Genomic DNA, 13,383 nt, shown 5'->3' with positions numbered 1-13,383 from the left:
TTAAACTAAAGGGATTGACTCAATAACACTTTATCTCAGCATCATGTCTCTCCTATGACTCAGGTACATATGTAGTATTTCTGAATCATGGTATTGACCTCACACTGACCACCATTTGAGAGCATGGCGCAGTCAAATCAAGCAACTGAAAAGTTCACGGGAAGATGTAACTCCTAATCTCTATATAAATTCCACAGGCCTGTAACCAAGGCAGGAGACAACCTAATAGGCTACTAGGCCTCCTGTGAGTATTGAACAGCATCAAACAGCATCATCTTGGAAGCATATGTTCTGGCTCCAAGATTAAACATTTCACCTGCTTACCCTTCTTTTCATATTAAGCATATAGCAACTCAGCTTTGCTATTTAAATCAAGATGCTGCTTCAGAGAGTAAATCTGTGGTTTTCTTTGTCTTCTTCAGGCAACCAAGCAATTGCACACAAGAGATATCTTGTCAAAGAAACAGTAATATATATATTTTCATATTGAAATCCTAGGGCCTCTCACATAGCTTTATTTTTTTAACACATCATTAAAGACACTTGACAAATAACCTAACACTTGATGGATGTTCTCCATTAAAATGTGAATTCAAGTTTAAATTTTCCTGAGGCTGCATTAAGATGTAGGAATACAACAATGTCTCCTACGACCAGTCTTGACAGTGTCAAAACAAAAGCAGCAAGTTGCCCAGCTTGGGACGTCAGATGATCCTATGCATTCCACTAGTTTTTCAAGCACTTGTAAGCATGCCCACAGATGCCCAGGTAGGTAGCCCCACACACATCTGTTGTGTCCAGTTGGAAAGACTACAATTCAAATGGTTCAGGAAGTGCCTTACAAGAGGCACAGAGTTCACAAGAAAAGCTGGATTATCCCCAACCACACTGCTTCTTACCTAGTTTAGCAAAGTCTGTACAACATACAACATATATTCTGCCAGGACAGACTTTGGCAGGATAGTTTGTTTCGGGAAGGAAGGGAAGTCACAGAAACACTTGAGATCTAGAGAACAGCTCCTTGACCCATCTCCATACTACCAGCACTCTGGCATTTCACCAGCATACAGTGAAGATTGAGTTGTTTGACCATCTCATTAAGCTTTTCTCCCTCTCTCTTGCTCTCCTTTTACCCCTTGGGAACAACAGACAATTTCCTACTCCACCTCTTCTGCTTACACATGTTTTGCAGGGGTATCCACCAGTCCTCCTCTCTGCAAAAAGTGGGTAGCACAACATCAGATCTTCCCAACCTTTCAGGACGCCATCCTACATTTTACATGAAGATGTGTGAAAGCACTTTTGCTGGTTGGCACCAGAAGTAAAACATGCTTCTGCTTTGAGAAAACAGGCATGCTGAACCACACATTTCAGAACCTGAGGAACCTGATTCTGTAATTGAAGGTCCACACGGCAACATTTTCCTATGATACAGAAAAATTAATTACACCACATGACATATTTCAGTCCTGGTGCTCAAGAGTTCATTAACAAAACTACTCTAAAAGGTGTTAATAGAAACAAATGACTTTAACATCATAGACTTCCCAGATGACTCCTGCTATGGAGACGGATGACAAATCGCTCCGTCAGTCATCTTTAAATTCCATATTGACTACACTGAAGCAATTAGCCATTTATTTTTAGAGCATGTTCCATTTTAAACACAAGTGATTCAGTCCAAGAGACATTCCATATTGCATCGCTATTTCATGGGTTAACAACTCTCAAATTTAAATGGATTTTAATTCTGAGAGAAATACTTGCCTTTTTTCTTTTGCCTCCAGACACTAGTTAGGAATTTTAATTCAGGCTTCAAACCAAACAAATGTTGGTGTTCTACAAGCATCTGCAGAGAAATATAAAAATATCTGGAAAGTGTGAAAGAGCGAGCCTGTTTTGCTAAATGCATAAAATGAAACCTCAGCGTAGGTCTCAATAATAGGCTTTCTGACTGCTGTGCACACGCTCTCTCCCACAGACCTTCTGCTCTGCAGCAAGGGAATGTTGCCTGCGCTGCTGCGTCCTCAGAGAACTTTGCAATACAATGGAGCGCAGCGATTCCCCGGGGAACACAGCGCTGATCACTGGCTTCGATATTTCAAACACAAGCACCAGGATTTCTCCCTTTTTTTCAAGATCTAAAAGGAACAGCTTGCCATATCACTCCACCCCAACCCCCAAGCCATCTCAAGGTTTATCTGCATTGTAGGCAGTGTTCTGGACAAAAGGACGAGGGGCTGGGATCAAGCTTAGGCTGCTTCTAACTCGTGGAAAAGGAGGGTGAGATTATAAAGTGGAAAGTTGGGGGAAGGAGAGCCCTGAGGAGCTGATGGTGGTTTCCATTGCTGCTTCCACTGGAGGCAGAGGACAAATGGGAGCTGCAACAGGTACTGCAGCAAGTGAATTCCACTCCAGGCTCAGCTGCTGCCCTGCTTCAACCTAACTCCTCCCTCTTGCCAAAGCAAAAGCAGGCCATGGGGTCACAGTCAGCCTCTTGCACCTAGCAGTCTGCTTCTCAGCACAGCAGACTGTTTTGCCTGTAGTTTGGACCAGTCTTACTGGGACACCCTCTTGCCAAGGGACAGTCCCAGCACCTCCTAAGGAACCCAGCCTGAAGAGCCTACACCTCCTACTTCAGAGTTAATGATGGGATACCCTAGCCAGGCATAGCTGATCAAAAGAAGTCCGAGACTGACTCACAAGCCCATTATACAGCTGCCTAGCCACCATTCATTAACTGTAAGGAAAATGACCCTGGGCTCTCTGCATCTAAGAAACTTGCCATTTCTTCTTAATTAATTCTAAGCACCTTGCTGGCCTCAAATCTCATCTAGAAAACATCAGCTGGAGTAGGTGGTATCCCATCTTGCTGTTTGCTACAGGCTGTACTTTCATTTTTCATGAGTTGCATGACCCCCACCCTCCTGAGATTACCAGCAGAAAACAAAATATTCCCGTGTTTTAGGACAAATACGTAAATATATAAGATCTAGTCTATTCTAAACTTTATTAGAACTAATGGTCATGATATCTAAGGCCACCAATATATATAAATATATATATAAATATATTTCTTTGTTATATATATATAAGGAATTAAACCAAAACCCTGCAGTATTTGCCACTCAGCCACTGCAGAATCACAACAGCACACAAAATGTTACAAGGGAAATGGGTAAAAAAAGCCTTAAACAGAAGCAAAACTGACTCATCTCCTTATTGCCAAAACCGAGAAAGCTGCTGAGCGTAAACAAACAACAGACATCCTGAAGAAAAGAGGGCGTCACAATTCCTTTTCCTGCTAATAGGCAGATACACAAAACCGTATGAGCAGGATCATCCCCCAGCTACTTCAAGCCCATCTGAGGGAAGCAGCCAACGCTACAGCAACATTCCTAGCAGCACAGGTGCCACTGGAGGTTGGGGAGCATCTGAGGCGATGGTGACTCCCAGTGCAATCACAGAATCATAGCTCTATATGCTGGAAAGCTGCAGCAGCTGCAGGTATGACCCACTCGTGGAAGCCACACGTATACATAGATACCCGGTGAAACTGTTTGGGGTACTACTCACAAAGGCATAACTTCAGCTTAGGCTGGCAAGCACTCCTTCTGCAGAACAGGAGGGAGAGCAAGCCAGAGAACTTCTATAAGGTTCAAGTTCTCCTCCCTGTCTCTAAGGCCCACAAAGGCTGTGATCTATACATGATGAAGCCCGGCCTCCTAAGTTTGTAGGAAACTACATAGGTAAAGACTTAGGACCACAGAGACATTCTGAAAGATCAAAAATCACTGTGACAACAAGGTACATTCTGTGGCAAAGTCTATCATCACAAAGAAACTTCAGAATAATTGCCCGTTTTAGTTACTAAAATCCTTCTGTTTGAACTTCGCATCGTGGTTAACTGGTGGGGGAATGAGGACATTGTTTTGCTGGATACTTTTTTTAAAAGCAGTTTTCAGAACTGAAACCACAGGGTAACCTTAATGCCTGCATCCACAAGACAGATCTGACAGCTTTAAAAAATAGACAACCTAACCTCTTTGTTAGAACAGCTCCTGGCCCAACACCAACTGTTCAACACCACCACTCTCGCAACTTGAAGTGCAATATTTCAAAAAGCTGCTAATAAGGTAAATTTTGCTTGTACTATTTATTCAAGTCATTGCATCATTTGTAAGAAGACCGTTCAAAAGGAGACAGGGGGAAGGATTTAGCACTACCTCGAATGAACGCTAATTAGCATCAGACACAGCACGTGCAAAACTCCATGAAGCTTCACAGAGATTATCTCACAATGGCAAAGAATGCTACATCTCATGCCATGTACATAAAACACAAAGGCACTGAAAGATGCACTTTAGTAACAAGTCTTAGCCATTTATTTATTGGAACACAATAAGTATTGTTTACTAGAATGTATTTAAAACACTGCGCATATGAATTTGGGATCAATTCTTTGGGATGTTCTGAGCAAGTGTACACAGTTTGCTTTCAAATAAATCACCGTCATATTTAGATATTGACAGTTACTGATAAAGTCACTGAGTGCATCAGTTCATGCTCTGGCTTTCTCTGATTTCAAACGAGTAAGCTGACAAGAAAGAGCTGATTGATACTAAAAGTTTAGGAGTCCAAAGCTCAGGTGACATTAAGTCAGAAACACATTAGCGACTGTATCACACAAGGGACAAAATATGGCATCAACCCCTGACTCACTGCTGCTTGCTGCTCACAAACACTAGCTATCTGACCAACAACTCTGTTTTAACTCCCTGCTCACCCTCCTGAAACAAATAAGTAAATGTACTCCTCTTTTCCTCTGTAAGAACAGATACTCTTTTCCCACGTACTAGACTGAGACTACATCAACAGGATGAGTGTTGTGTTGGCTAAGTGCGTGCTGCTTCTCACATCTACTTCCAGCATGAAAATCAACATTGCACCTGTGTTGTCCAAATGGGCGTGCACTTCAGAGACAGACAGAAAAGAAGCAGAGAGAGCAGCCAGGATACATACCATACTCCACTTCTTCACAGAACACACGTACCATACAGAGAAATGATAATCCCTTCTTAGTGGAAAATCCAAATTTTGAAAATGAATCCCCTAGCCAAAATGAATTACTGTAATAACTGCAATCCTCGCATGAGCACTAATCAGAAAGGCGCAGCTGACCACCTGCTATGTGGCACCACTGGCACAGCAGCACCCTGCCCCTAATTCCTGCCATGTCCAGACAGGGTTGGGTACCCCACAAAATGAGAAGGTAGTGCTGGTAAACACAGGGACAGGAGCACAGCCTGACTGGCTGTTGTACAGTCTCACTACGCACTTCTGCTGAGTGCAGCATAAAAAAAAAAAAAAAAAAAAAAGGAGGCACTACTGCAGCTCCAAACAGCAGGATGCAAAAATCTAAACCCGGGCCAAGTAATTTCTTCTGCAACTATAGAGAAACACACAGGAAACGATGCAAGAGAGAACAAAATGAATTGTACTGCCCGTGTCAGTATAAACCCATTATCCATGCAGGCTGCAAAATGAGAAACGCAGCATTTGACAATGCTACAGGCGAGGGCAATGTTCTTAACATACTTATAAGTTATTTTATTTAATTGCTAACAAAAAATGCAGTTACATAATAACACAAGGTAATAACCAAAATATGAAGTCACAAGATTGGCTTACAGCAACAGAACGGGGGGGAAAAAGGCAGTTCGGGCTTTAAATTTTGCTGCATTGTCAAGGAGCCAAGAACCAAACCTGGGGGCTTCTGCTTTTACAAGGAAGGGACGTAACCACCGAAAATTCGGCGCGGGACTCTTTATCACCGCCTGCGCGCATCCACATCCCCCAAATGATGTCAATCCCCGCCGGCACGTCGCTCATCATAATTCTACACTATTTGCTCGCTAGTGGAATTCAGACGACAGGCCGACGGCTCAGCCCGTAACCCACCGGGGCCCATCTGCTCCTCGGAGAGCGACCCCCACCATACACCGCCACCCCCCACCCGCGGCAGCGCTCAGGGACACGGACGGGGCTCCCATCCCGCACAGACCTCCGCGGCACAAAGGCGGCACCCGCAGCCGGGCGCGGATGACAGCGCACACCCACGACCCGCCACCGCATCCCGCTGGCCGGGCGGGGGCTGCGCGCCCCGGGAAGGGCCTTTCCCGGCGGCGAGGCCGCTGCCAGCCCCATCCCGCCTCGCACTTCTCGGCCGAGAGGCGACGCTACCAGTCCCCGCTTCTTCCCCCCGGCCCCACCACCCTCACCCGGGGCCGGGCGTCGGCAGCCCCTCGTACCTGGACAATGCCGGCCTGGGCACAGCTCATGCTCCCCCGGCGAGGGCAGCTCTCACATCCCACACGTGCCTGTCAGCCGGCGGGGAGGGAGGGCGGGCGGGCGGGGGTGCCGGCGTGTCAGCCCCCGCCGAGCCGCACCATAGTCCAGCACCGGCTGATACGCCCGCAGCACCGCCGTACTCCCTCCTCCTCCTCCTCCGCCCCGCCAGCCTCCTCCCACCTCGCCGCCTGTCGCTGGGTACCGGCCGCCTGGAGCCACCCACACGCCGCGGCGGGCGCCCGGCAGCGCCGCCCGGCCCGGCCCGCCCCTCAGCGCTCCTCCCTCCCTCTTCACTCCCTGTCGCTGTCCCTCCCGCCCGGCACGCCGTTGTCCCAAGCCGCCCAGACGTGGTGCCCACCCGCAGGTCGCCCGCCCGATCCTCTCAAACCCCTCTGCCCCCGCACAGCATCCCGGCCCTCCTCGGGGGGCACACAGCTCGGCTCACCCCGCATCGGGCATAGAGGCAGAGGGGAAAAATAATAATAATAATTAAAAAATCAACCTGTTTTCCTCTTTGCCACTTGAACTCGGGGCTCTCGCCCCCACTATCACCTCACCGGTTCCAGAGCGTCCGGTGTGATCATTAAAGCCATTTCCCCACTCACATAAAGACTGGGGAGCACTACTGCTCCAGCAGCTTGTGTCCCTGCCCTTGGGGAACACACACTCTCATCTCCAGCCTCTCCTCCTAGATGGGGCTTTATGACTTGCACCCCTGGACAAAGAAAATCACAGTACCACAGCTGCAAAAAGTTTCAAAATGCAGTTCAGGATGGGGGCAGGGGTGCCATACACTCATTTCTCCCCCAGGTCTTTCAAACCTGCTCACCAAAAATAGACCAGGAGTGCTATTGGAACTGCAGAGAACAACAGCTTCCAGCAGAAACCCGCTGTCTCTGCACCCACCAGTCAAAAGGGACAAAGAACAGTTCTTCACGTCAGCTGTCAGAGAGAAGACAGAACAACCCGGCAGAGACCTGCTTGCCCCCTCACCTCACTTTTCTAGATACAAAGTTTTCGAAACCTTGCTTTTTTTTAAACCATCCTATTGGAGTGGATTCACACCCACCCACTCCTAAATATATAAAATTTTCAAGACTCTTCTGGGTCTTAAGTTGCATCCTGAAGCAAAGTCATGTCGATAAAAGCCACAAATGTGTCCAGTAACCTCACAACTGGAGCTAAGCTTGTTTCTAAAGCCATCTTTGCAATCTTTCCTCATACAAATTTTTTCAAAACTCAGGTTTACTGTGTTTGGTATCAGTTCAAGAAATACTTATTTTAATTTTCTAATCAACACACTCCAAAATATTTCCAGATGCATTGTGACCTCTATTTTCCACTTTATCATCTCATTTCCTTTCTTAAAGAGGTGAAACAGAAATTAGAACCCTGTATCAGCAGAAACATCAGAAGAAAAATCAAATTGAATTTGGGAAGGAGAACGGCTTGGTATTTTATAACATTAATAAAAGAAGAAATACATCTACAATTAGAATTATCCACACACAAGATCAGTAAGTGGGCCAGTTCCTGTGCATTCAGAGTGGGAAGAAAGAGAATACACCATCACAAAGTCACACCAGCTCCTCCACAGGAACAAGGCAGACCAAAAGACATATTAGACCATGAAGGCCACATGAGCAAATTAATTTGCATTTCAGGATATGTTTGTGTGCAAACACTCTTCTGCAGGTGTTTGAGAAGTTCAAGCAATGCTTGGGCAAGCACACATGCTCTCCTCATCCAGCAAAACCATCCACTGATGATAGATTGCAGTGAACCATGCTAATGAATACGTACAGGAGGCCTCCAGATGGATACCTGCCTCCTTGTTTTAAATCTGTACTTCAGTGTTTACGCTGAAACTGATTATGATTGCCACGTGCTTTTGCCTTGGCACTCTGAAAGTCTAAATAGGAAGGAATAAAATAAAGATGAGGGAGAGAGTCAGCAGAATGAAAAGGTAAAGTGGTTTGCCCAAAGGTCACACAGTAATTTCCTGAAACAGAGCAGAGAACTGGCCCAAGCCTCCTCACTCTTGATTCATTGCCCCCTCTGAGGTTTCACCCAACTCCTTCTGCTCTTGTAGGTTACTAGTGGAGTTCTACATCATGTATTCAAATCTGACACAGACACTCTTCTCACCTTACAGGTGGACATATATGTTGATTCTATCAAAACCATTAAGTTAGCTAAAACAGGAAAACTTGTTAAATGCACATGCTCTAAAAACAGTCTAAATCCAGCAGCTCAATCTCCAAGCTTGATTATGAGTTAAAGAGAAAACTTAACATTATGGGTGTGCAAGAAAAGCCAGAACCCCCTTGAGCATATTTCAAGACCATGACACATGAAGCACAAGACCTTGTCATGCTCTGTGGACCTGGGAAGAGGAAACACTCGAAGGAGAACAGGGCATATGCTTTCTTTTTCACCAGCTACTATCCCTGTTTTCCTTTACAACTGAAAAGAACATCCCAAATCTCCTACAGGAGAAGGAAGTTAAAAATTGTCCCTTGTGGAATTTGAGTGAAATCAGAGATCAAAATTAAGATCAAGAGGCAAAATGCATATCCACTTCTGATAGATGTAGATTCAAATATTGAGCAGGAGATAAATGTGGCAACAGGTTCAGAAAATGAAGCAGGCTTTGAAGAGGACATTTTGCCCTGCTGTTCCTCAAAAGAATGAAATCATACACATTAGAAATGAAGTGGTTTCCATTGTAACTTTGCATTTTACTGAAAAGGAGAAGAGTTACATAATGTATAAGGAGCTTTAAAATTAGACTAAACTTTGGCAGTTCAGATTCCTATCTATATAATAAACAAATCTCTGAATTTCATATGCATACCTTTTATACACTCCCCAACCTCCTACAGACTAAGCAAAGCAGCACATTTTGTTGTCCCACAGGCTTGTCAACAACTGCTGGTATCTTTTCAGCCATAAGCTAAGCCATATTCGTGCCTCAGGGCAGGTCTGCAGGCAGTATATGGTGAAGATGATTTGGACAGCAAGTGACCAAGATGCGTGTCTGTGTTAGAGTGAATTTTGCACAATTTTGACAGCCAGAGAATAGTCCTACAAAAGCAGGAAATGGAAGCAAGAAAAATTTGGCTTGGGAAGGGTGTGGAAAAAGTGACATGAAGTAAATGTATCATTACCTACCACATACTTCTGAGGTACATAGACATACCATGCTTAAATCAGCACAGGACAGATTCCATCACATTTCCAAAATCTGTCATTCTGCTGACTCATGCTTGATATATATCAGAGGAATGTCTACTTAGTATACACAAGTATATACAAGTAACTACAGTTTGTAGCTTATTTTTAAACGCTTTGATCAAATAAGTGAAAAACGAGAAATTTATTTATTCTTAATAAATGTCAGGCACACCTTGATCTAGAAAAACAGACAGATATGTTGGTTGTTGTGCCAATAAAAAAAAGCCACTGATGTCCTTCTCTGCAAGACTCTTGAGCTGATCTGAGTGATGATGTTATGACTGAGTAAGGCTCTCCCTCTTGCATTTGTAGGGTGCCAAGTGCAAACAGACCCAAACTTTCCCCAAGAGAGTTTTTCTGAAAGAAGAAATGATTGGTCTCTAAATCATTAACTAAGCATGCTCCTTCCTTAAAGTTGTATAAAATTCAAGAGTAACTTCCAGCTGCTCAATCTTTATATTGCCCTTTTAATCAGTCAAACATAGGAGCACAGTCACTATCCTGCCACTAGCTCTGGATAGCCATTGTATAAGTAAAGAGTGGATGACTGATAAACGGGAATCCACCACCTCAGCAGAATTGGCAGGAGACACTGTGCTGTGAGGGTATTTTAACAATTCAGATGGACATTTGGGCACATCCCAAGTTTTTATGCTGGATTCATCTCCAGCTGAGGTAGATGCCATGTAACTACATCTCTTTTCTGCAACTTAGCATTCACTAAATTTTACCAATAAGCACAATTTTTGCCCAATAAAGAGATTGTCACTCAGGTGACATAGGGCAGCATTTCTAGATGCTAGGCTCATTTATCTCCAAGTGATATTCTCATATGTGGCTTACGTGGCTTATCATTTTGGATTATTCGCTCTGTTGGGACTCAGAACCCTGTTACTGACACACACAGACTGCCTTTAAAGAGGCACTTGCCTGATGCTGTCTAATGTCTTTTACTGTATTTTGCCTTACACAGATGGGATTGCTCATACTCAGTTGAATGCCACGCTTATACACAGCAGTAGTTACTTGTCTGGTGTAGGTGTTAGGACTTCATGCTCTGACAGTGAGCTTTCTTTTAGCAGCTCTTGGTCACGAGCTGACTTGTCCCTAGACAGTATATCCTTCCTTCCTGACAGCCCAGATCTGAGCATTTGGGAAGGGGCCATGGCAGACACTCCCCTAGAACAAATGACCAAAGATTATAATTGTTGGGGAATGACGTGGGGCAGGTCCAAGAGTGATTTCAGCCCTAACAGGACTGCACCCCGTATCAAACTTCTTCCTCACAGCAACAGGCAGCATGCCAAGCAACAGCCCAGGCTCTAACCCTGTTTTATCCTGGGTGTACAGTGGAGTTTCTTTACATGGGTACTGAATTACTGGAGCATTTAACTAACTTGATGAAAAGAATTCCAGCCCCTCAGCTGTAATCATTTGCATGGCCTGATTTTTGCAGTTTCACCTAATTGTTTTACAAGTAGATATACGCTGGTTTGACGTTTGCCCCTGTTAAGTTCAGTTTCCTCAACCATGATTCTCTTTCTAGAGCAAATGCTAACCAGTTTCAAAATAGAAAGGTGTTAAATATTAGCATCCCTGGCAGAAGAGACACAATGATGCCCAAACATTATTCTACATGGGCAAATACACTGCATAATTTTTCCTGCATAAAGACTATGACAATGCTACTAAGAGCCCAATTATTTTTACAACTAAGGCTCCACTTAGCAAAAAAAAAAAAAAAAATTCATAAAGCATGTTTGATTACACAAGGATTGATCCCATATCCTGACAAGTTGTTCTGTCACCAGTGAAATTATTTTGATGAGTGTTCCTGTATCTTCTTTGGTATGTCCCCGGTGAATGGTGAATTTACATTGCAGCTTTTTCTCCCACACTAACAAAATGGGGGTGGGAATACTCTTTGTCAGGGTCTTCTCTACTGTCATAAAACTTAAAAGACCTTTGTGTATTTGAGACTTACTCATCTAATGTGTATGAGAGGTCTCAATCAGCTTAAAGATTGCATGGATTGCATTAAGTCAGACACTCAAAGCATTTATGCAAGCCTTATCTTCTTAGAAATCCATGCTAGAAGAGTGGGATAGTTGTTTCACTGTCTGTGAAAAAAGTTGGCCCTGCATCATACCTACAATAATGAAGCCAGAAGAGAACATGAGACCTCTGGAGAGTCACAGCACCAGAGTGATTTGGCTTAATTAAGATGTATTTAGTTTTAATCTCATCTGGAGACCTCCTCTGAAGAGGCAAACTGAGAAAATATCTAGAAACAGAAATAGATTTTGAAGGTACTCCCCCAAGATGACCAGTCCTGATAAGGTTCACTAAGTTTACCTTTCACACAGGCAGCACTGCTATATTACTGATCAGACAACTATTCATACATTTAGACACAGGCTTTAGCATTGTGCTAGAACACAGCCAGAAAAGTTTTTCTTTTGATGAGAATGGGTATTCAAAAGGGATGTATGAATTACTGCTGAAAAGGGATGCTTCTGGTTTTGCTCTGCACCCAGTTCCCGATCTGGCAGTTCCACACCTTCCTGCTGAGGCTTTCCCTTGGTCCTTCATTACCCACTGTTTTACTGGGTTAATTTTCTACTAGTTGAACTAGAGTCAGACCAACACCTCCCAGGGGTACACTGCAGAGAGGTGAAAGCACATGGACAAAGCAGTGCTTTCCAAGGAGGAGAAAAAAGTTGAGATTTTCCCTTTTATGGGGCAGTCAAGCCTCTTGGATGAGTTGAGACATCTCATGAGATCTCTCCCAGACTGAACTGGAAGAGGACCAAGCCCAAGACAAGCAGGGATATTCCTCCTACCTTGTGAAAGCACACTAAGCCAAAAATCACTGTGTACTCAGTAGGGTGGTGAAGAGAGATTATTCCTGCCTGCATCCAGGCCTTGAAAATTTTTTTGAAGATGCCAAATGCTCAGTTGTTCTGGCCTCCCTCTCAAAGGTTTCCAGACAAATCATTACTTATTTACATTTTTCTCAACACTGGCCCACCACTGAGTAGCAGGCCTGTTTTAACTAGGTTGGAATGAATAGAAGAGCTTATCGTCCACACTCATTTGGCTGATAAACAATTCAATAGTAACAAGGGCTGAATTAACAGATGAAGGCAGATGGGCTTATGGAATAAAGGAGGGACTGAGAGAGAGGTTATATTGAGAGAGCAGAAGGATTGGAAAAAGATCAACCAAAAATGGGCCAGCATGTTAAGCCATATGTCTCTTCTAAACATTTTTTCTGCTCTTGTTGTTTGATTGTCACAGTGCTTCATAACTATCTGTTGTTTTGTTCTGAGATTTTCAAGGTTTGGGGTTTTTTTTGCCGGCAATGCTTCACAAGAGTCCAAACAAACAACACCACGCACACTCCGTTTCATGTGGGGTGAAGACCTGTGTTATTTTTACAAATATATAAAATCACAATGATATGAATACAGCTACAGTAAGCACAGATCCACAGCCACCCTCAGTCATTCTGCAATGTCAGATGCAACATCCCCATGCAAATACTGTGGAGATAAGTCTGGGCATGGGCTCAGTTGCCACTGTCTTCCCTCATCTGTCAATATATTCTACTAATAAATAGGAAAAAGAAGTGGATATGCACTTAAATAGCATATCCCTTCCAATTGCAGCCAAAAGAGCCTACTATGAAATGTCATAATCCCTCAGGACACATGTCCTGAGATTGTACACAACCTTCTGCAACATTTCTGACAACCTTTGACTGGTATCAACCATGCCAGGTTTAAACTTCAG

At 44.0% G+C, this 13,383-nt stretch overlaps 2 protein-coding genes across 12 annotated transcripts in view; one reads left to right on the top strand and one right to left on the bottom strand.

Moving 5' to 3' along the window:
* HECW1 (HECT, C2 and WW domain containing E3 ubiquitin protein ligase 1) overlaps positions 1 to 6,521 on the bottom strand; it is a 255,066-nt gene extending 248,545 nt beyond the window's left edge. For 6 of the 11 annotated variants that reach the window (XR_007630633.1, XM_050330117.1, XM_050330094.1 and 3 more), the window contains exon 1: positions 6,312 to 6,521. Coding sequence is in view for 9 of the 11 variants with exons in the window: in XM_050330094.1 (XP_050186051.1) it covers positions 6,312 to 6,341 (30 nt within the window). In the remaining 2 variants the exon portion in view is untranslated. The remainder of the gene's footprint in view (positions 1 to 6,311) is intronic. The other 5 variants (XM_050330132.1, XM_050330177.1, XM_050330158.1 and 2 more) reach the window with 3 other exon arrangements.
* EGFR (epidermal growth factor receptor) overlaps positions 1 to 13,383 on the top strand; it is a 1,326,436-nt gene that overhangs the window by 714,298 nt on the left and 598,755 nt on the right. The gene's annotated exons all lie outside the window — the stretch shown is intronic.

This window comes from Myiozetetes cayanensis, unplaced genomic scaffold, assembly GCF_022539395.1.
Source record: "Myiozetetes cayanensis isolate MyiCay16 unplaced genomic scaffold, myiCay2020 scf1, whole genome shotgun sequence".
NCBI classification, from domain to species: Eukaryota; Metazoa; Chordata; class Aves; order Passeriformes; family Tyrannidae; genus Myiozetetes; species Myiozetetes cayanensis.
This window is presented reverse-complemented; position numbering and strand designations above follow the sequence as displayed.